At 44.7% G+C, this 23,842-nt stretch overlaps 1 protein-coding gene across 1 annotated transcript; it reads left to right on the plus strand.

Annotated features, from left to right (window-relative positions):
- Window positions 1–804: 804 nt before the first annotated feature.
- Window positions 805–23,842, plus strand: LOC141121847 (uncharacterized). The gene is given in 9 exon segments (XM_073611587.1): window positions 805–879; window positions 3,382–3,510; window positions 3,615–3,749; window positions 3,836–3,959; window positions 4,072–4,169; window positions 4,259–4,486; window positions 4,581–4,719; window positions 20,476–21,798; window positions 21,801–23,842. Coding segments are annotated over 8 exon segments (2,229 nt in total). The 5' UTR covers window positions 805–879; window positions 3,382–3,414; the 3' UTR covers window positions 21,887–23,842.

Below are 23,842 nucleotides of genomic sequence, written 5' to 3' on the forward strand. Positions count from 1 at the left end.
TCATTCATTTCAGACTCTAACCACACCCTCTAGAGCCACGCCCATTTAAGACACGCCCACAATTTCGCGCAAACCACGCCCATTTTTTGCTAGGCCCGCTTCGCGCGCCGCACTTGTCTATTTTTTGCTAGGCCACACCTGCTGACGAATGCCCCGCCCCCTAATTCTTGGACAGCTCCGCCTACAGCCACAAAAGTATCCCACGTTTTTTTTTTTACAATGTTGGCAACTATGATATTGATGTTGGCTGCTGGGGGGGGGGGGGTGTCTAATGTTGCTTGGGTGGATATTTTGTTACTGGGTGTGATATTTTGTTGTGGGTGGTTCACTGTTGCTGCAGGGAATCTATTGCTGTTGGGGTGGAGTCCATTGTTGCTGGGGGAGTCTATTGTTGTGTGGGGATCTATTGCTGGGATTCTATTGTTCCTGGCTGCAGGGGATCTATTTTACTGCTTTTCTTTTTATCATTAACATGTTCCATACAAATGATTTAGCACCACAAAATGATACTTGGTTCTGTATTCTCTAAAAGGGGCAGTACTGGTAGGTGGGTAGGGGGTGGAATCAAGGGATGGTGGCCACAGGTGGGTAGGGGGCAGAGACAAGGGGTAACTCAGACTGGGGGGAGTTCCTGCACCTATTCTCCGAGAAAAAAAGCCCTGTCTATAAGTACATACAGTACATACACACACAGCACAAGGACGTTTCTCAGAGCTGCAGTTCCTCTGAAATCCACAAGATGGTGATCTCACCTCTACCCAGACAGGAAGTCTCTATGGAATACAGGAAGTGAGGTCAGGCACAGACAGGAAGTTCCGGGTGAGAGGTGAGTCAGGAGGAAGTAGAGAGAAGACATTGCTGGAAGTGGCAGTAGAGGAGGTAATAAGATCTTATTTTCTATTTACACCCAGTAACCCCCCGTCATGTCCGTCCTCTTCCTCCATAGTCACTGTGATGTCTTTTATCTCCAGCAGATGATGATACACACATATATAGTGTGGAAATGTAGAATAACCCCGTATATTACAATGAGGGAATTTATGGTCTGTACCACGAGGGGAGTTATTGATGTCAGTAAATGTCGGTTCCAGACATTGTATGTGGGGGGAATGAAATGATAATTAAAGGTTGGGATTAGGGAAGATTTCTGTAAGATTTTACACAGGAATGATCAGCGCCCCTCCAGAGACACTATGATGAGTCTCACAATAGGAGTCTGAAAGGACTGGATATTGGGGGGATGAGATGAAGTATCTGCAGCCGGGACCCTGGTGGGGGATTAGTACTTCTGCTCCTTATGCCGGTATTCCCCATTTACTGCTATAGAGGTGTCTATTAATTCACAGGCACCACAAACTCTGTGGGACTACAGAGCCCAGCACACCTAGTCATCTACAGCTGGGGGTTTTCTGAGTTAGTTCTTCCAGGTTACCCCAGGAGTTGTCTGACACTTTGTTATCAGAAAGTTTTATTGGAACTATCATGTTGTGGATTCAGATATTTAGTCCATAGTGCAAGCGCTGACCGAACATTTATTATCTGTAGATTAACCCCTTCAGAATCAGAACATTTCCCCATTTATGGGGCCGGAACATTCCCTTCATTTAGGAGATAAATTCTAGTAATATGATCCTCTAAACAAACAACACTGACAATAAATAGACAAGACAATGACCATCCTGACCATACATGGCCTACAAAGGGCAATTATTACACTACACAGGCAGCAAATGGGCAATCATTACAATATACAGCCAACACAATAATGGAGTGCAGGGGTCAGGAGTATGGAGCATAGAGCCCCTTACATTGCTGGTCAGGAGGAAGAAAACATTCCCCAGCCTGCCATGAAGAATATGTCCCTTCATTGGTGTCAGAGGGAGGAAAATACTGAGGGTTCTGAGGGAAGTAGAGGGGCTGAAGGGTCTCTGAGGAGGTGGTGGGACTAAAGTGAGCCTCTGAGGGTTTACTGTATCTGAAGGACTTTGGGACCCCTGAGGAGGAAGTGTAGCTGAAGGACTTTGGGAGCCTCTTAGGGAGTAATAGGGCTGAAGAACTTTGAGATGTTAGTATTGCTGAAGGGTTGTTGGGGGCCCCAGAAGGGGTAGTCAGGCTCCAAGGCTTGAGGTAAGGGGGGCTTTAGGGCTCATAGGGGCTCTTGGTCTCTGATGGTCCTCCCACCCCACCTGCACTTATTTTTCTGACCTCTTTAAAGTGATTGTAAAGGCTCATTTTATTTGTTTATTTTTTTTAAATAACAAACATGTTATACTTACCTCCTCTGTGCAGTTGGTTTTGCACAGAGCAGCCCTGGTCCTTCACTTCTCGGGTCCCTCTTTGCTGCTACTAGCCCCTCCCTCCTCAGCCAGGAGCTTGCTACAGGGGGCACCCAAGCCGAGTCAGAGCTTCGTGTATCCATTCAGACATGAAGCCCCAATCTGGCCCCGCCCCATCTTTCCCCTGATTGGCTGACTGACCTTGATGGAAAAACACGGGAGCTGCTGCTCTGTCTCAGCCAATCAGGATGAGTGTACTGGATGGCTGAGGGGATCGTGGACATCGCTGTAGAGAGATGGGGCCTAGGTAGGTACTTGGGGGATGCTAGGGAGGCTGCTACACACAGAAGGTTTTTTATCTTAATGCAAAAAATAAATTAAGATAAAAAAACCTTCTGCCTTTACAACTTCTTTAAAGAACACCTGCCAGCAAGTGAAGGAAACCTTAACCTCACCATCTCACTGGTCAAGAAATATGTTGCAGGATGCAAAGTAGACCAAGAGAACAAACACCTACCCCTGCTCTCCTCCTCCTACCCACATTGGGCTGCCATTGGAGGAAAGAAAACAGGCTCCTCCCTCCTCACAACTCTCTACTCCACCACCATCCTCCTCCTGCTATCCAATCCAATTCCTTCTCTTACTGCAGAGAGTGATAGTGACATTCAGTTAGCAGGCTGCCAGAGATTGGAGCCTTGCACCCAGAGTTGTGGCAATTATCCTGATTAGCCGGAAAATCTGGCCAAAAGTCAGCAAGTTCCCCTTTCTGGACATCATGATGACCCGACATTGACCTCACATCACTGCCTCAGAACAAACAAGTCAAAGGAAGGATCATTCCTTGACTGCAGATCTAAAACTGATCAAATCCAGTTCAGAAACTAAACAAACCCAACAGAAAAATGGAATTTCTGATCCGGTAGGCCAAGAGGATCCCGGGACCTCAAAAGTGTAGCAAACGCTAAACAGTCTAGACTAAATGTGTACCCATGGGGGGCAGTAGTTCTTAATTGTACAGCAACCCTCCTATTACCCCCCTCACATCCACATCCTATTATTGTGTAATCAATATCATCCAAATAATTCTTAATTTCATTTCCCAAAGTTATCCGTCTACAAGGAGACCTGTATAGATCAAATGACGGCACCAATGAGGATGGAGGAGGACCGGAGTCACATGACTGAGAATATACTAAACTTCACCCTGGAGATCATCTACCTGCTGATCGGAGAGGTGAGGAGGATTCTGGGAGGTCACATGACCTCATAGACCTGACCAAAGAGGTGAGGAGGATTTTGGGATTCTAACATGATATTCCTATTGGTTCCTCAATATAGAGATTTCCTCTTGTGAAGTCAGGTGATCATATGACCATCACAGTGCCTCCATGTGACTCCCTAAAACCTGAGAGACATAACATGGGGAAGATTCTAGAAGTCACCAAGAAGATGATGGAGCTGCTGACAGGAGAGGTGAGCGGTGCTGGGAATTCTGGGACATTATCCAGTAACAGACAAGGGATGTGTCTGGATGGTGACTGTATCATTGTGTGTGTCAGGTTCCTATAAGGTGTCAGGATGTCACTGTCTATTTCTCCATGGAGGAGTGGGAGTATTTAGAAGGACACAAGGATCTCTACAACGATGTCATGATGGACAATCAGCCGCCCCTCACATCACCGGGTAAGGGGAGACTTTATTGTAAGGGAGAGAGCAGTACGGAGGGTCCACCTAGATCCCCCATCATCTGATAAACACATAGAAACAATGTATTCAGTGTGTGTGTTTCCTACAGATGGATCCAGTAATGGGAACCCACCAGAGAGATGTCCCCATCCTCTGTATTCCAGGGATTCCACACAAGAAGATCACACCATCCCTCACCATCATCAGGTAGATGAGGAACAATTACTGATAGTATCATTAGGGTCTGTACATTATCTGCATTGTTACCATTGATGTCATTTTTATTCTATATTCAGAGTGGAAACCTGAGAGATTCTAAAGTTGAGGTTAAAGAAGAGATAAAAGAGGAGGATGATGAGGATGGGGTGCATGAGGTGGCAGAGTTTCTAAAAGAGCATAAAGATTTGTCCCAGGACACCATGGTGGAGACATCCAGCTACAGGAACCCACCAGAGAGATGTCCCCGTCCTCTGTATTCCCCCAGTTCCACACAGGAGGATCACACCATTCCTCAACATTACAAGGTTGGTGGCATCTATAACATGGAATCATAGAGGTGATGTGTTGATTTTTTTAAAATAAAGATAAAAGCTTATGTCTTACATTTTCTTGGTTTAGGTTGAAGATCTGATAGATATAGAATTTGAGGTTAAAACAGAAGAAGAGATGTATGTGCGGGATGATCAGCAGTTTATGGAGGAGGATGGAATAACGGGGACATTTATAGAGGAGGACACTCCTACAGAGATCAGCACAGGTAGGTCATTAACACTAAATACATTCCTCCACCCATACTGCTCACTGATTGGTCCAGAGTAGGGCAAGGACTGGGTGATATCAGCCTGTAATCCCCTGGTCACTTTCCTGAGCTGTGTTCCCTGTCCTGTATTCCTGTATTTCTCTCGGATAATCCTCCTTCTCTGTGCTGCAGACACAATTTATGTATCTAGACTGGATTTATGGAGATTCTGGGGTTCTGCTGGCAGCAAAATGTTGATTTTTCACCATAGGCGTCACTAGACCTAGGCACCTGGGGTATGGACTTTGGGTTTTCTTCCCCGTGTTCGAGTCTAGCAAGATCTCTGAAAGAACAATTCTCCCAGGATTACTTACTCTATTTGCTGGCTGTGCCGGGTGGAGGGATATGTCTGTATAATCTCAGACCCAAGTCACTGAGTGCAGTCTCAGAAGATGGGAGGCAGCGGTGTGGGACCTCTGCAACTTGTCTCAGTTAGGTAAACCGCTAACCTTCCACTGATTATTGAATAAAAATATTATGAATCCTGGCCTTTTACACTTAGGGATGGGCGAGCGGTTTGGGCCGAGCATAAATTTGGCTCGAACATCACCGTTCGCCGAACACCCACATTTTCTATGTGCTCAGTGCAATGTTTGCCCGCTGGGTGCACAGTCGATTTGTTGTTAAGGAGCGGGGGTGGGATGTCCTTAACAACGGATGAGTCGTCAGCTGGCTTCCCCACTGATAACTGAATGAAAAAATAAAAATTGCCAAAATAACCTGGCAATAGAAGAAGAAAAAAGGCGCGGGGACCCTCCCAGTCCATACCAGACCCTTATCCAAGCACTCAGCCTGGCAGGCCAGGAAAGGTGGGACAAGCAAGTGCCCCCCTCCTAAACCATACCACATGCCCTCAACAAGGGGGGGGTGCTTTAATACAGGGGGGCTCTGTCCTCCCACACCAAAGCCCCTTGTCTCCATGTTGATGGGGAGAAGGGCCTCTTCCCCACAACCCTGGGCGGTGGTTTTGGGGGTGTGCGGACAGGGAGCTTATCAGAATTTGGAACCCCTTTAACAAAGGGCCCCCAGATCCTGCCTCTTTATGTGAATGAGTATGGGGTACATAGTACCCCTACCCATTCGCCCAATAAAAACCAATGTTTTTGACAAGCCCTTTATTAAAAAAATTAAAAAAACAATGTCCCCCGATGTAGATCCATCATCAATCACAACGCCTGCTGCACCACCGGACTCATAAAAAGGAAAAAAATGCTCCACCCGCGATGAAGGCTAATGTTCAACTGTCTGCTCCTCCGTCTGACAGTTCCTAAATAGGTAAAGGATAGAGTTACCAGGTGGACCCTTCCCCTTAGCTTTTTAAGAACTGTCAGAGAGAGCAGCAGGCAGTCAGCAGTTAGTCTTTGTCAGGAGCGGAGCTTCTTTTTTCTGTTTTGGGGCGTCATGATTGTTAATGGATCTAGATAGGGGACATTGTTTTTTATTTTTTAATAAAGGACTGGCTTCTGTTTTTTGTACACTGCACATTTTTTTTGGTTGAATGGGTAGGGGTACAATATACCTGATATTCATTCACATTGGGGGCTGGCATTTCAGGGCTTCCTTGTTAAAGGGGACTTCTGGATGCTGATAAGCCCCCTGCCCGTAGACCCCCACAACCACCGCCCAGGGTTGTGGGGAAGAGGTCCTTGTCCCCATCAACATGGGGACAAGGTGCTTTAGTGTGTGGGGGGGGTGCAGAGCCACCCCTGGCCAAAGCACCCCCCCCCCATGTTGAGGGCGTGTGGCCTAGTATGGTTGGGGAGGTGATCACTCATCCCCCTTTCCTAGTCGTTCCTTTTTACATTTTGACATGGGGTTCCTCTTAAAATCCATACCAGACCCAAAGGGCCTGAAATGGATTGGGGGGGACCCCCACGCCATTTTTTTCTTTATCATACATCACGGGACACAGAGCCATATTAGTTACTATGTGGGTTATAGGCCACCTTCAGGTGATGGACACTGGCACACCCTAAGACAGGAAGTCCACTCCCTATATAACCCCTTCCACTACTGGGAGTACCTCAGTGTTTTCGCCAGTGTCTATGGTGTTGGTCACGACTAAAGATGTGCTATGCGGAGCTCCACTGGAATATTCCTTGCTGGGGCAGGCTATGCAACCGGATCCATTCAAAGTGTCTTTTCAGGCTGAATTGAATGGTACCTGGGCCTCGTGGCGGAATAAACGAGGTTTAGCCTGTAACGCTTCTCTTTTTAAAGAGCTAGACCCCAGGATCCAGTGCTTTGGTTTTTTCAGCCATAAAATTTCCTGGCGGGGTGTTTTACGGGATCAGGAGTGTGGATCCCCCGATAAAAAGGTGCCCCGGTTCCTGAAGTTTTTTTAACGGAGCCCACCATGAGGGGTGAAGATTGGGTCTGTTGGTTTTGCCACAGAATCCCTGCGGCGGGAAAGGTAAGTGGAGATTTCTAAGGAATTTTAAATTCTCTTATGAATTGTCATGCCTAAAAGTCACCATTGGGGGCTGTGTAGAGCACATACCTTGTCATGCTTTCCTCAGATCACGCTGTGTCAGCAGAAGCTGCAGACGTCTCACCGGCTTGCAGTCCCAGAGCTCCGGTAAGATGTTGGGGGGGGATTTTTTTTGTCAAAAACACCCCCCACCTGGACAGAAGCTCTCCCCCTCTCCCTGGATAGGGGGAAGCGGAACGATCAGTGATGCCACTCCGTTTGTCCACCGCCGCTGTACGGCGGTTGGTCACCAGCTCCTCCTCGCCACCCCCCCACACACATGCTGATCCCGTCAGATCGGAGGCCCGCGTGGGAAAACGCTCTTTGAAAAGAGGGGTGGAGCGTTGTTACGGAGGGGGCGTGGCTTAGTGTGGCGTTGGCGTGCGGCAACATCAATCGCAGAAGTATGTTTTAAAAATCTCCATTTTGCTAGCTGCAGCTGTCGGAGGGACACAAGAGCAAAAGGGGGCATGTAAGTGGTGACACAGGCATTCCCTTGGCACATTTACTAAAGCATCAGGCTGAGCATTAATAGCAGCGGCAGTTGCTGGACTATTGCTCAAGCAGTGGATGCAATTTCTACTGGTAGTACCTCTTCATTTGTGCATCAGGCTATGGTCAGAAGGGGGGGTAGAAACACTCCAAAAAAGGGCTCAAGAGGGACTCCTTCAAGCCCAAAAAAGCCTAAACTCATCTCTAAAATGGCATCCTTCCCTGGGAGATCTGAGGTGGCTGGTCAGAGTAAGCCATCAGGGCTGTCAAGTGTTGCAACTGTTTCCAACACTGCAGTCCCTGTGTATGTTACTGAAGAGGTTTTTCCTCAACCATATTAGGATTGGAGCAAAGGTTAGTGGCTTTAATCCCAGGACCCTCAAACTGAGGAACTGGGGGCGAAAGAAGATCTTTTTTTTCCCAGGGGACCATGAAGAGGCTGATAACTCCTCTTCTGGGGGGTCAGATGCGAAGGCATCAGCTTCACAATGTGAAAGATTGTTGGTACAATCTCTTACTGAATTGGTCCGCTCCACATTTATGCTACCCTTAACTGAGTCGGTTGATAAGCCCACTTCTTGTTTGGGTTCGCTAAAGCCTCCTCAAGCTGTGCATACCTTTCCTGTTTATTCGTTGCTGGAAAAGCTTATGTATTCTGAGTGGGATCACCCAGATAAGCATTTTTTTTCCTCCTAAAAAGTTTTCAACACTTTATCCTATGGAGGAAAAGTTTATTAAAAAATGGGAAATACCAGCAATTGACGCTGCTATATCCTCTGTGAATAAAAGTTTGACTTGTCCGGTAGACAATGCTCAAATGCTTAAGGATCCAATGGATAAGAAGTTGGAATTCTTATTAAAAAACAAATTTTCCCTGGCAGGTTCAGTGACTCGGCCTGCGCTGGCAGCAATTGGTGTATGTCAATCCTTGAGAGACCAGTTTAAACAGGTGCTCAAGGTTATTCCTGATCAGCAGGCCCAGGATTTGGCCGAACTACCAGTGGCGTTATGTTTTGCAATAGACGCCATGAGAGATACTATTCTTCAAGCCTCGCATCTTACGCCATGCGTAGAATACTATAGTTGAAAAATTGGTCAGCCGAAGCGCCATGCAAAAAGCTCCTGGCTAGTTTTCCTTTTCACAGTGAATGGCTGTTTGGGGATGATCTGGATAAATACATCCAAAGAATTTCTAACAGAAAAAGTACCCTTTTGCCAGTTAGGAAAAGGAGTAAGCGTATTTAATTTAGACAAGCTTCCTCTCCAGTGCCAGGGGCATCAGCCTCCAGACAGTCACGACGGCCTCTGCCGTCAGCATCAAGAGGTAAACCTCAGTGTCAACCCCGGGACAAAAGAAGTCCTGGGGAAGGAAACCTACAAAACAAAATACTAAAGCCTCCTTATGAAGGGGGGCCCCCACTCGCTCAAATGTGGGGAAGACTTCTGCAGTTCTCAAGGGTCTGGCAGGAAGAGTGTCGAGACAAATGGGTGGCTTCTTCAATATTTCTAGGGTACAAACTAGAGTTCCGATAGTCCCCGTCTCCTCATTTTCTAAGATCAAACGTTCCCAAGGATCCAGAGGAAAAGAAGCCTCTCTTTCAAGCATTGGACCATCTTTTGTCTCAAAAAGTGATATTGGTGGTCCCCATAGAAGAGCAGGGATTGGGGTTTTATTCAAACCTTTTCACGGTTCCAAAACCAAATTGAGACGTCAGACCCATTCTAGATCTCAAAGATCTCAACCAGTTTCTGAATATCCGCTCTTTTCGCATGGAGTCAATCCAATCAGTAGTCTCCATCCTACAAGGTGGAGAACTTCTGGCGTCAATCGACATCAAGGATGCATACCTCCATTTGCCTATTTTTCCCGCTCACCAGAAATATCTATGTTTCGAGGTAGAAAATCTTCATTTTCAGTTTGTAGCTCCGCCTTTTGGTCTAGCTACTGCACCTCGAGTGTTTACAAAGGTCCTGGCCCTTCCTCTAGCCAGATTAAGGGCCCAAGGTATAATGATTATAGCTTACCTAGACGATCTGCTCTTGATAGACCAGTCGGTAGCCCACTTAGGCCAAAGTATGGTCACCACAGTCAACTACCTGGAATACCTAGGTTGGATTCTCAACCTAGAGAAGTCTTCCTTAAAACCATCAAGGAGATTAGAATACTTGGGTCTGATCATAGATACAGCCCAGAAAAAGGTATTCCTGCCGCCGGCGAAGATCAGTGCCATAAGGAAACTGATTCAGGAGGTCAAGGCAAGGAAGAATCCTTCTATTCGGCTTTGCATGAGGTTGTTGGGAAAGATGGTGGCTTCATTCTAGGCTGTTCCTTATGCTCAGTTTTATTCGAGACTGCTGCAAAACAGTATCCTATCAGCTTGGAACAAGACGGTCCAAGCTCTAGATTTCCCAATGTGCCTGTCTCTGAGGGTGTGCCTCAGTTGGTTGTTGATAACCAATAATCTACAGAAGGGAAAATCCTTCCTACCAGTTACCTGGAAGGTGGTAACAACAGATGCCAGCCTTTCAGGTTGGGGAGCAGTCCTGGAAGAGGCGACTGTCCAAGGGAAATGGTCCGGATCAGAAATGACCTTGCCCATCAACATTCTAGAGATTCGGGCAGCACGATTAGCCCTGAGGTCCTGGATGTTCAGGTTACGGAATTGTCCTGTCAGGTTCCAATCCGACAATGCCACAGCAGTAGCCTATATCAATCACCAAGGGGGCACGAGAAGTCATGCGGCCCAGAGAGAGGTGAATCATATACTAACTTGGGCAGAAAACAATGTACCTTGCCTATCGGCAGTCTTCATTCCAGGAATAGAAAATTGGCAGGCGGACTATTTGAGTCACCAGCAGTTGTTCCCAGGAGAATGGTCCCTTCTGGGGGATACCAGACGTAGATCTGTTTGCGTCCAGGTTCAACAACTTTTTGTCTAGAACAAGGGATCTGCTAGCGTGCGGAACAGATGCCTTGGTGTTCCCGTGGAATCAGTTCTCACTGATTTATGCATTCCCTCCTATTCTGCTGCTTCCACGATTTCTTCGCAGGATCAAGCAGGAAGGGAAGTCGGTGATTCTGGTGGCCCATAAGATCCTGGTATGCAGTGATCATAAGGATGGCGGTAGGGGACCCATGGACCCCTCCACTACGTCCAGACCTTCTCTCGCAGTGTTCGGTATTCCATCCTACCTTACAGACGCTAAATTTAACGGTTTGGCTATTGAGACCCATATTCTGAAGAAGCGTGGGCTATCAGATTCAGTGGTATCTACCTTGATTGATGTAAGGAAGCTGGCCTCCAGAATCATATATTATAGAGACTGGAAGGCATATGCCTCCTGGTGTGAATCTAGGGGTTGGCACCCCAGGAAATATGTCATAGGTAGAATCCTTGACTTTCTGCAGATGGGATTAGAAATGAAGCTGGCCTTGAGTATTATCAAAGGCCAGGTCTCAACGTTATCGGTATTATTCCAACAACCAATTGCTTTGAATTCTTTGGTTCGTAGCTGTAAAGGCTGGGCTCAGCCCTTCCTCCTCTGAGCTCTGCTGTCGGCTAATTGCCAGCTCCCATCTCTCTCCACAATTACCCAGCTGTTGATTCTGCTCGTCAGTCCTGCCTACTTAAAGCCGTCCAGCTCACTTGATCTCTGCCTTCGCCTTTGTCAACATCACAGAGACTTTCTCCTGCGTTCCTGTTGAAGACTTGCTCGGCTGATGTTTCTTCTGGCTCCTGATCCTGCTTGCTGTACTACTACGTTTATCTCTGGCTCTCTGACATTTGCTTGGCTGACTACCCGATCCGGTTACTGAACTCTGGCTTGTTTTGACTACGCTTACTCTGTTTACCTTATTATTATTAATAATAAACAAGTGTGATTTAACTTTACTTCTGTCTCGGTCTGATTCATGGTTCCTGATAGTAGCTTTATTCAGGGGGTAACGCGGCTTAATCCTCCGGTTAGGTCACCCTTGAACCCTTGGGACTTGAATTTAGTTCTGTCGGCATTGCAGAAACAGCCTTTTGAGCCGATACGGCAAATTCCCTTGGTTCTTTTACATAGTTACATAGTTACATAGTAGGTGAGGTTGAAAAAAGACACACGTCCATCAAGTCCAACCTATGTGTGTGATTATGTGTCAGTATTACCCTACATATCCCTGTATGTTGCGGTCATTCAGGTGATTATCTAATAGTTTCTTGAAGCTATCAATGCTCCCCGCTGAGACCACCGCCTGTGGAAGGGAATTCCACATCCTTACCGCTCTTACAGTAAAGAACCCTCTACGTAGTTTAAGGTTAAACCTCTTTTCTTCTAATTGTAATGAGTGGCCCCGAGTCTTATTAAACTCTCTTCTGCGAAAAAGTTTTATCCCTATTGTGGGGTCACCAGTACAGTATTTGTAAATTGAAATCATATCCCCTCTCAAGCGTCTCTTCTCCAGAGAGAATAAGTTCAACGCTCGCAACCTTTCCTCATAACTAAGATCCTCCAGACCCTTTATTAGCTTTGTTGCCCTTCTTTGTACTCGCTCCATTTCCAGTACATCCTTCCTGAGGACTGGTGCCCAGAACTGGACAGCATACTCCAGGGGCGGCTGGACCAGAGTCTTGTAGAGCGGGAGAATTATCGTTTTATCTCTGGAGTTGATCCCCCTTTTAATACATGCCAATATTCTGTTTGCCTTATTAGCAGCAGCTTGGCATTGCATGCCATTGCTGAGCCTATCATCTATTAGGACCCCCAGGTCCTTTTCCATCCTAGATTCCCCCAGAGGTTCTCCCCCCAGTGTATAGATTGCATTCATATTTTTGCCACCCAAATGCATTATTTTACATTTTTCTACATTGAACCTCATTTGCCATGTAGTCGCCCACCCCATTAATTTGTTCAGGTCTTTTTGCAAGGTTTCCACATCCTGCGGAGAAGTTATTGCCCTGATTAGCTTAGTATCGTCTGCAAATACAGAGATTGAACTGTTTATCCCATCCTCCAGATCGTTTATAAACAAATTAAATAGGATTGGTCCCAGCACAGAACCCTGGGGAACCCCACTACCCACCCCTGACCATTCTGAGTACTCCCCATTTATCACCACGCTCTGAACACGCCCTTGTAGCCAGTTTTCAATCCAGGTACTCACCCTATGGTCCATGCCAACGGACCTTATTTTGTACAGTAAACGTTTATGGGGAACTGTGCCAAATGCTTTTGCAAAATCCAGATACACCACGTCTACGGGCCTTCCTTTATCTAGATGGCAACTCACCTACTCATAGAAGGTTAATAGATTGGTTTGGCAAGAACGATTCTTCATGAATCCATGCTGATTACTGCTAATGATATCGTTCTTATTACTAAAATCTTGTATATAGTCCCTTATCATCCCCTCCAAGATTTTACATACTATTGATGTTAGGCTAACTGGTCTGTAATTCCCAGGGATGTTTTTTGGGCCCTTTTTAAATATTGGTGCTACATTGGCTTTTCTCCAATCAGCTGGTACCATTCCAGTCAATAGACTGTCTGTAAAAATTAGGAACAACGGTCTGGCAATCACCTGACTGAGTTCCCTAAGTACCCTCGGATGCAAGCCATCTGGTCCCGGTGATTTATTAATGTTAAGTTTCTCAAGTCTAATTTTAATTCCGTCCTCTGTTAACCATGGAGGTGCTTCCTGTGTTGTGTCATGAGGATAAACACTGCAGTTTTGGTTACTGAAGCCCCCCGATTCACTCGTGAAGACTGAGGAGAATAATAAATTCAATACCTTTGCCATCTCCCCATCCTTTGTAACCAGATGTCCTTCCTCATTCTTTATGGGGCCAATATGGTCTGTCCTCCCTTTTTTACTGTTTACATACTTAAAGAATTTCTTGGGATTTTTTTTGCTCTCCTCCGCTATGTGTCTTTCATGTTCTATCTTAGCCATCCTAATTGCACCCTTACATTTCTTATTGCATTCTTTATAAAGTCTGAATGCTGAGGATGATCCCTCAACCTTGTATTTTTTGAAGGCCTTCTCCTTTGCTTTTATATGCATTTTTACATTGGAGTTAAGCCATCCAGGATTTTTGTTCGCTCTTTTAAATTTATTACCCAATGGGATACATTGGCTAATGCCCTTATTTAATATGCTCTTAAAGCAAACCCATCTCTCCTCCGTATTCTTTGTTCCTAATATTTTATCCCAATTTATGCCTTTTAGCAAGGTTTGTAGTTTAGGGAAGTTGGCTCTTTTGAAGTTCAGTGTCTTTGTATTCCCTTTATGTTTCCTATTTGTGTGATTTATACTGAAACTAATTGACCTGTGATCGCTGTTACCTAAATTGCCCCGTATTTCCACATCTGTGATCAGGTCTGTATTGTTGGTAATCAGTAGATCCAGTAATGTTTTATTTCTAGTTGGTGCGTCTACCATCTGACCCATAAAATTGTCCTGCAAGACATTAAGGAACTGGCGAGCCTTAAATGAATGCGCGGTTCCCTCCGCCCAGTCTATGTCTGGATAATTAAAATCCCCCATTATGATAACACTTCCCATCCTTGCTGCTAATCCAATTTGTGATAGGAGATCCGTCTCCACTTCCTCCTTCAGGTTAGGGGGCCTATAGCATACTCCCAGTATTATTTTCCCCTTAGCTTCATCCCTTTGGAGCTCTACCCATAAGGATTCCACCTCCTCTCTAGCTCCCTCAGTGATGTCATCTCTCACATTTGCTTGTACATTATTCTTGATATATAGGCATACCCCTCCCCCTTTTTTACCCTCTCTATCCTTGCGGTATAGGGTATACCCTTGAATGTTTGCCAGCCAATCATGAGAGCTGTTGAACCAGGTCTCTGAAATTCCCACAAAATCCAAATCCTCCTTGTACAACAGTATCTCTAGTTCACCCATCTTGTCTGCCATGCTCCTGGCATTGGTGAACATGCCACATAGTTTAGACCGGTCGCATATTGTCCTCGTATTGGGTGTTTCAAAATTGCAACAAAATGTTGACAAGGAAACAATTTTTTCTGGTAGCCATATCTTCTGCAAGACGGGTATCAAAGTTGGCTGCTCTTTCTTGTAAAGAGCCATATTTAACTATTCACAAGGATAAGGTGATATTGCGTCCTCATCCTAACTTTCGACCAAAGGTAGTGTCAGGTTTTCATCTAAACCATGATATTGTTCTGCCTTCATTTTTTCCAGAACTCTGTTCTACTGAAGAGAAGTCACTACATTCTCTTGATGTGGTGAGAGCAGTCAAAGTCTACTTGAAGGCGACTGCTCAGATTCGAAAAACGGATGTTTTGTTTGTGTTGCCTGAATGTTCTAGAAAAGGACAGGCCTCATCGAAATCTACTATTTCTAAATGGATTTGGCAAGTAATTGTTCAAGCTTATGGTTTGAAGAGGAGGATTCCTCCCTCTCAAATCAAAGCACACTCCACTAGGGCTGTTAGTGCTTCATGGGCAGTGCATCACCAAGCTTCCATGGCTCAAATCTGTAAGGCCGCAACTTGGTCTTCAGTCCATACATTTACCTGATTCTATCAGGTGGGTGTAAAAAAGCATGGGGATATCGCCTTTGGGCGTAGTGTGCTGCAGGCAGCAGTATAAGTCCTCTAGTCTCATGGTGCCCTACTTTTGTTGTGTCTCCCTTCCTTCAGTTGGCATTGCTCAGGGACATCCCATAGTAACTACTATGGCTCTGTGTCCCGTGATGTACGATAAAGAAAATAGGATTTTTTATAACAGCTTACCTGTAAATCCTTTTCTTGGAGTACATCACGGGAGACAGAGGTCTCTCCCCTCTTCTAATACACGTATATTGGTTTGCTACAAAAACTGAGGTACTCCCAGTAGTGGGAGGGGTTATATAGGGAGTGGACTTACTGTCTTAGGGTGTGCCAGTGTCCATCACCTGAAGGCGGCTTATAACCCACATAGTAACTACTATGGCTCTGTGTCCTGTGATGTACTCCAAGAAAAGGATTTTTACAGGTAAGCTGTTATAAAAATCCTATTTTTTTACATTTATGTATTGCTGGCAATGGCTTGCACCCAAGAAAATCTTTCCTAAATGTCTTTTTTTTTCTTTTGCTGCAGCAGGTTCTATACACATTACAGATGCACCATTTTACAGGCAGACAAAGGGGACCCCAAGCCACTACATTTAAAGGATTTTTTTCTTTATTATTGTTTCACTTAATTAAATTCACCGTTCCTTTCAAAATGATGTTTTTTAAAAGATGTTTGCATTGATACATGTTCCCCAGGGCAGTACCCAGGTCCCCATACACTTTTTATGACCAATTACTTGCATATAAGCCTTCAAAATGGGGACTTTTGATTTTTCACGTTTGGGTCCCATAGACTTTAATAGAGTTTGCGGCTCGGGTCTGAACTTTTAACATGTTCGGGAGTTCTGGTGTGAACCGAACCAAGGGGTGTATGGCCCATCACTACTGTTGTACTGTTGTACATTACATACTCCTGACCCCTGCACTATATACTCTGTTATCATATTGAGAGGGTAATTCAAATGAATTGGGGAAGTATGTCAAATTGTGGACAGTTTAATCTTTTGAATGCCCTGGAGCAGGAGTATGCAACCTTAGAGAGGTGGAGATCTACCTGAACAATGTGAAAGAGATCAAAGATCACCGGAGTTGGGCAAGAAGTCAGTGAGCGGTATGTAGTGACGGAGAAGTCAGTGAGCAGTATATAGTGTCAGTGAGCGGTATGTAGTGACAGGGAAGTCAGTGGGCGCTATGTAGTGACTGGGAGGTCAGTGAGCGGAATGTAGTGGCAGGGAGGTCAGTGAGCGGTATGTAGTGACAGAGAGGTCAGTGAGTGCTATGTAGTGACAGAAGTCAGTGAGCGGTTTTTAGTGACAGAGAGGTCAGTGAGCTGTATGTAGTGACAGGGAGGTCAGTGAGTGGTATGTAGGTACAGGGAGGTCAGTGAGCGGTATGTAGTGACAGAAGTCAGTGAGTGGTATGTAGTGGCAGAAGTCAGTGAGCGGTATGTAGTGACAGGGAGGTCAGTGAGCGCTATGTAGTGACAGAAGTCAGTGAGCACTATGTAGTGACAAAGAGGTCAGTGAGCGGTATGTAGTGACGGAGAAGTCAGTGATCGGTATATAGTGTCAGTGAGCGGTATGTAGTGACAGGGAGGTCAGTAAGCGGTATGTAGTGACAGGGAGGTCAGTAAGCGGTATGTAGTGACAGAGGTCAGTAAGCGCTATGTAGTGACAGGGAGGTCAGTGAGCGCTGTGTAGTGACAGGCAAGTCCTCCATGGCAATGACAAGGACCCCTCCTTCCCTCACCATCCTGACAATGACATGTCCCCCCAGCCCTGATGATGCTCAAATTGACACAAACAAATCTGGGGCCCTTCAGGAGGTGAGGTTTCACATAACTTTTCTGATTGTGTGAGTGTTGGTAGGCCAGGTGCTGTGGGGGAGGTGTCAGTGTGTCTCACATGAGAGAACACTCCTCACACAGCAATGTGCGTGTCCTACCTGAGTTACTGAAGTCCTGTCCCGGCTCTCAGGTGCCTTTCTCCTCCTGTCCTCGCTCTGTGTCTGTGTGGCAGCTCACTGACTGTCCCCCTGTCCTTGTCAGAACACTTCCAGGCTGGCAGCAACAAGCATCACACGTCCCTGCCCTGGATCCTCCGAGGGAACTCACACACACTCAGACTTCTCTTCTCCAGCCAGTGAGAGTAGCGAAGGGGTGTGGTCTGGGGAGAAGGCAAACTAGAAACTCTGGAGTGGATTACAGAGCTTGGCACGGACCCTGAGTGACACAAGATGGATTTGACCTGGATTCTGTTTCCAGGATTTTGTGATTGCAAAATGCAGCATGTACAATGACAACACACAGCAGGGAGTTGCGGGCCCCCTGGAGCTGAATGCCGGGGTTGCTATGGCGACTCCTGCACCCCTTCACGCTACACCCATATCTTTTGTACAGAACATAGTCCTGACTTGCACACTTTATACTCCATGGTGTGTATTACATAGTCCTTGTCAGCAGGGCAGGACTTAGGGTGGTGGGGGCCCCTGGGCTTGAGTCACTTTCGGGCCCTACCTTCTATACATTACTTTAATTAGAACAAAATGTTGACTGGTACCCTAGACAGTGTTACATGTTAAAAAAATGTAATAATCTATTTATATGACCACTGATTGAAGCTTGAAAAACGTGACACTGATGACAGATGACACTATTATGTGGCACTGATGACACGTGGCACTGATGACAGATGGCACTAATACGTGGCACTGATGACAGATGGCACTAATACGTGACACTGACAGGTGGCACTGACAGATTGCACTGATACGTGGCATTGATGACACGTGACACTGACAGGTGGCACTGGGGGCAGGTGGCACTGATAGGTGGCACTGGGGACAGATGGTGATGGGGACATTTGGCACTGATAGGTGGCACAGATGGGGACAGATGGCACTATGTTGTGTAGTGTAACTGTAACTAGTGTGAGTGTTCAATCACCGCTGCAGCACGGAAGCTCTTCTCCGTGCTGTCTTCACACGCTGTCTCTGGCGATGAGAGATGATCTCATAAATGGCCGCTGTGATTGGCTGTGTCCAAGGGACACGGCCAACACAGAACTTCCCCGATGTGCGCCTGCGGTGGCGCGCAGAGGGAAAGTAAACAGGAAGACAACCAGGGACGCCCTCCCGGCAATTGGCGTCTGCGCTGTAGCCATCTTTTGGGCTATGGTGCGGGCGCCCCGGGGCCCCCTATTGGGCGGGGCCCATGGGCTTGAGCCCATTCAAGCCCAATAGTAAGTCCGGCCCTGCTTGTCAGGAACCATGAATCAGAAGGAGACAGAAAATGCAGTAAAAATCACACCTTTTAATATAATGGTAAAAATGGTACAGATCAGTAAATGTAGTCAAAACGTAAGCAGGGATCGCAAGCCAAAGTGGATAGTCAGAACAAGCCAGTAAATCAGGAAACCAGAGACCAGCGTAGTGGGAGGCAGCAGACAGGATCAGGAACCAGAAGGGCAAAGTCTTTAACAGGAACACAGCAGAGAATCTCCAGATATGTTTGACCAAGGCGAAGGCAGGAAAGGAATGAACAAGGAAGTTTAAATAGCCAGAAGGGGCTGGCTGTAGGCTGGACTGACGAGCAGGAAATGATCACCAGGTGAGCCACTGTGGAACGATGAGTGCTGGCAATTATCTGACAGCTGAGCAGCCTGAGCACAGAGAAGGGAGTTGCTGAGAGCCCAGCCCTGACAGTCCTGACCCCTGCACTATATACTCTGGGGGAAATTTACTAAAGCTGCTACAGGAGAGAATTTGCTTCAGCATTGCATAGTGACCAATCAGATTCTACATTTTATTGGCAAAGCTTAATTGAACAAGCTGAAGTTAGAAGCTGATTGGTTACCATACACAAGCTGCTCCTGATTCTGTTTTCACCAGTTCTAGTAAATCTACCCCTCTGTGTTTTATGTTACATAGTCCTGGCCATTGCCCTATATACTGTACTCTATATTGTACTGTATATTACTTAGTTCTTACACCTGCACTATATACCCTATGTTGCACATTATATACTCCTGAACCCTGCACTATATATTCTATGCTGTACCTTATATAGTACTAACCCGTGCACTGTATCTTCTGTAAAACCAAAACTCTGTGCAAAGCTATGTGAAAACCAGTCTGTGATTGATATATACTGTGATATATACCTGTGCACCACAAAATATATTTCTGCTGTGTTTTCATCAATACAAAGCATTTAAAAAAATCTCTACTTATACAAATATAAAGTGCAATAAAAAATTAACTCATGCAATTGTTCATAAAACGTATGTGAAGCATAAAGGCCACACCCAGCGTCCACAGATAGTATGTTACATAGTCCTGACCCCTGCACTATATACTGTGTTGTGCGTGACATAGTCCTGACCCCTTCACTATATTCTCCATGTACATAGTTATCTCTTTACTATATACTCTATACTGTACATTATATAGTCCTGACCACTGCACTATATACTTTTTTTCTACATTACATACTCCTGTATATACTATGTTATACGCTAAACAGTTTTGACATCTGCACAATATACTCTGCTTTGTATGTTACATAGCCCTGACCCCTGCACTGTATACTCTGTTGTACATTACATAGTGCTGCTGACCCCTGCACTATATACTTTGATTCGTACATTACATAGTCCTGACTCCTGCACTATATATTCTATGTTGTATGTTACATAGTCCTGACTCCTGCACTATATATGCTATGCTGTACATGCAATAACCCAATGATGGTGGTCTTCAGGATTAGTCCAGTCTCCCTCTTGGTTGTTCTCCCCCATCCTCACTCTCTGACCTCTGGTGGGGCTCAGCCCCGTTGTTGTTCATGACTAAATCATGGACTAAATAAGGAAGTGCAGGACTTCTTGTGTTGGGAAGATGGCAATGAGTGATAGAGGTGGTGGGGACACTCATCCTATAATCCCCTCATCATTGTCACTCCTAAAAAAAAAAGACAGTTCTCGTTGTTTCCTCACTCACTGACTAAGGTCCATGAATAAAGAAATGAAAAGGTAGGAGATCAGAGGATCCATTTCCTAGTTACCTTGAGGGGGGAATTGTAAGATCCTCAGAGACAAAGCTGCCTGATGTGGGCGGAGTCCTGGTTTAGGGGAACCAATCTGCTCATGTCTAGTAATAATCTTTTTATCTCTATTTTAGTACATGGACGGGAGATGAGGAAAACCTCAGAGGATTGTCTCACTTTGTATCCAGACTGTAAAGTAGAAGATGAGGACATCACACAGTATAGTCCAGGAGAAAACCCGGCTACCTCAAATGTCCATCCGGCACCACACACTGTAGATGGACCATCGTATTCCTCTTATCCTGAGGAACCTCAGACTGTGAGGGACGGTGCCGTCCTTCCAACAGATAAGAGATTTTCCTGTACTGAGTGCGGGAAATGTTTCCATTTTAAATCCCGTCTTAATTTGCATAAAAGATCTCACACGGGGGAAAAACCATATTCCTGTCCTGAGTGTGGGAAATGTTTTTCACACAAGTACAATCTTCAAACACATCAGAGATCTCACACAGGTGAGAAGCCGTATTCCTGTCCTGAGTGTGGGAAATCTTTTTCTGTGAAGTCTCACGTTTATAGACATCAGATTTCCCACATGGAGGAAAAGCCATATTCCTGCTCTGTGTGTGGGAAATGTTTTTCACAGAAGTCCAATCTTTACAGCCATCAGAGATTGCACACCAGAGAGGAGTCATATTCCTGTCCTGAATGCGGGAAATATTTTTTAGACAAGTCCAGTCTTTACAGACATCAGAGATCTCACACGGGGGAGAAGCCATATTCCTGTCCTGAGTGCGGGAAATGTTTTTCACAGAAGTCCAATCTTTACAGCCATCAGAGATTGCACACGGGGCAAAAAACATATTCCTGTCCTGAGTGCGGGAAATGTTTTTCAGAAAAGTCCCAACTTTACACACATCAGAGATCTCACACAGGTGAGAAGCCATATTCTTGTCCTGAGTGCGGGAAATGTTTTTCACGGAAGTCCCATCTTTACACACATCATAGATTACACACAGGGGAAAAGCCGTATTCCTGTTCTGAATGCGGTAAATGTTTTTCAGACAAGTCTAGTCTATACAGACATCGGAGATTACACACAGGGGAGAAGCCATATTCCTGTTCTGAGTGCGGGAAATGTTTTTCAAAGAAGTCCAGTCTTTACACACATCAGAGATCTCACACAGGGGAGAAGCCGTATTCCTGTACTGAATGTGGGAAATATTTTTTAGACAAGTCTAGTCTTTACAGACATCAGAGATCTCACACAGGGGAGAAGCCGTATTCCTGTCCTGAGTGCGGAAAATGTTTTTCACAGAAGTCCAATCTTTACAGCCATCAGAGATCTCACACGGGTGAGAAGCCATATTCCTGTCCTGAGTGCAGGAAATGTTTTTCAAAGAAGTCCAGTCTTTACAAACATCAGAGAACTCACACAGGAGAGAAGCCGTATTCCTGTCCCGTGGGAAATGTTTTGTTGAAAAATCAAAACTTGTCACACATCAGAGATCTCACGCAGGAGAGAAGCCGTTTTCCTGTCTTGAGTGAGGGAATTGTTCCTCACTGAAGTCCTGTCTTCCTATACATCATGGATCCCACACAACCCTCAAGGTGTATTAGTGCCTTGAGTGCGGGAAATGTCTTCTTTATGAATGTTGCTGGACATCACAGTTCTCATGTGGGGAAGAAGCACACCCTGATAAACACCTCAGATAAACTCCATAGCTTATCTTCATCATGTAAGAAACAGTTCATAAGGAGATTAGAGATCACCAAAGACATGGATGAAGTGTTGTACCATGTTGGCGATTAATAGCAGTAGAAAAAAAAAATTGAGTCATTACCTTTCATTGGCTGAATACATTTTGTGGTGTAAGCTTTCACAAACACTTAGAGGTCTATTTAAAAAAAATAGCTTAACCACTTAAAGACCAGGCCTTTTTTTCGGACTCGGTGTTTACAAGTTAAAAACAATTTTTTTTGCTACAAAATTACTTAGAACCCCCAAACATTATACATTTTTTTTCTAACACCCTAGAGAATAGCATGGCGGTCATTGCAATACTTTCTGTCACACCGTATTTGCACAGCGGTCTTACAAGTGCATTTTTTTTGGAAAAAAAATCACTTTTTTGAAAAAAAAAAATAAGACAACAGTAAAGTTAGCCCAATTTTTATGTTTTATATTGTGAAAGATAATGTTATGCCGAGTAAATTGATACCCAACATGTCACGCTTCAAAAACAATAACACATAACAAGGACTCTCCTAGTGCAGTAGTTTATTAAAAAGTAAAAAAATACATGATAAAAAAAAGCCACTCACAAAGGTATAGGAGCCATCAGATTCAATAATGCATCAGAAGAATACCAATATGGCCAATACAGGAAATGTAACCCACTTCTGTTCCTACGCGTTACGTCACATGACTTCAACAGGGCACTTCACTAAATTATCTCATTGATTGTTTGTATTGCATCTGATGTGTTTTTTATGTATATTATATACATGGAGTATATAATATGTATATTTTTATATATACTGTGTGTGTGTATATATATATTTTTTTTTTTTTTTTTTGTGACTATCCCAATCTCACACTAAAACATTTGCTGTGTTTGTTCAGGCTTTTCTGGTAGGACATTTGTTCAACAGATGTCCTGGAGTCCTTACACGAGATACCCTCTCTGCTACCATTGTTTATACAGGTATTCTGGTCAACTATAGCTCTAGCTTGAGTTTTTGCTATTTTTGACATCAATGTAATGGGGCAAAGAAGGATATGCCCAAATGCGATTGGCTTCTTAAAACTTTCCAAATAAAAGACAAGAACATAAACTGAGATTAGGACTTTGTAATGACGTGACACCAAGGAAGGTCTCTGCCAGAATCTGAAGACGCTTTTCACCCAATCTCCTGCAATCATCAAAGAGTCCTCATTGCCAAGGAGATCGTGAAGTTTCTATAAGCGGAGCTAAGTAACTTTGTCGTGTATTCTTTTACAAAGGTTTTATTGATAAAAGAAATGAATACAACAGACATATACATTAATGTGATGGTTACATTGAACATAAGATGAAACGGAGGATCGCAGATAAGGGATGCTACATTTTTGTGCAATAGTCATCATTACTAAAATATAACAAAATAAAAAGGTATATAATGAAAAAGAGCAATTGTGTTGTTTCATATTAAAATTCAATCAATGTCCCAAAATTTGTGGTTTGTTGGGTGCTTATGTAAAGTAAATAATAAAGGAGGAAGAAACAACATAAAAGGGTGCATGCTTTCTTATATCAACCGTAAGTTGATTATGAATAAAAGAAAATAAAAATTAAGAGTGTGGTTCAGCCTATTAATCTTGTTTGACCCGTATCACTATAACCATCATTGGTGAATCGACTCCTTAATAGCAAGAGTCACAATGAGACTACACAAAAAGACGAAAAAGTAGAGAGTGGGTAGACAGCAGGGAATATAGAAGGAAAAGAAAAGGAGGGCGGA

The sequence above is a fragment of the Aquarana catesbeiana genome, unplaced genomic scaffold (genome assembly GCF_042186555.1).
Source record: "Aquarana catesbeiana isolate 2022-GZ unplaced genomic scaffold, ASM4218655v1 unanchor233, whole genome shotgun sequence".
In the NCBI taxonomy this organism is placed as follows: Eukaryota; Metazoa; Chordata; class Amphibia; order Anura; family Ranidae; genus Aquarana; species Aquarana catesbeiana.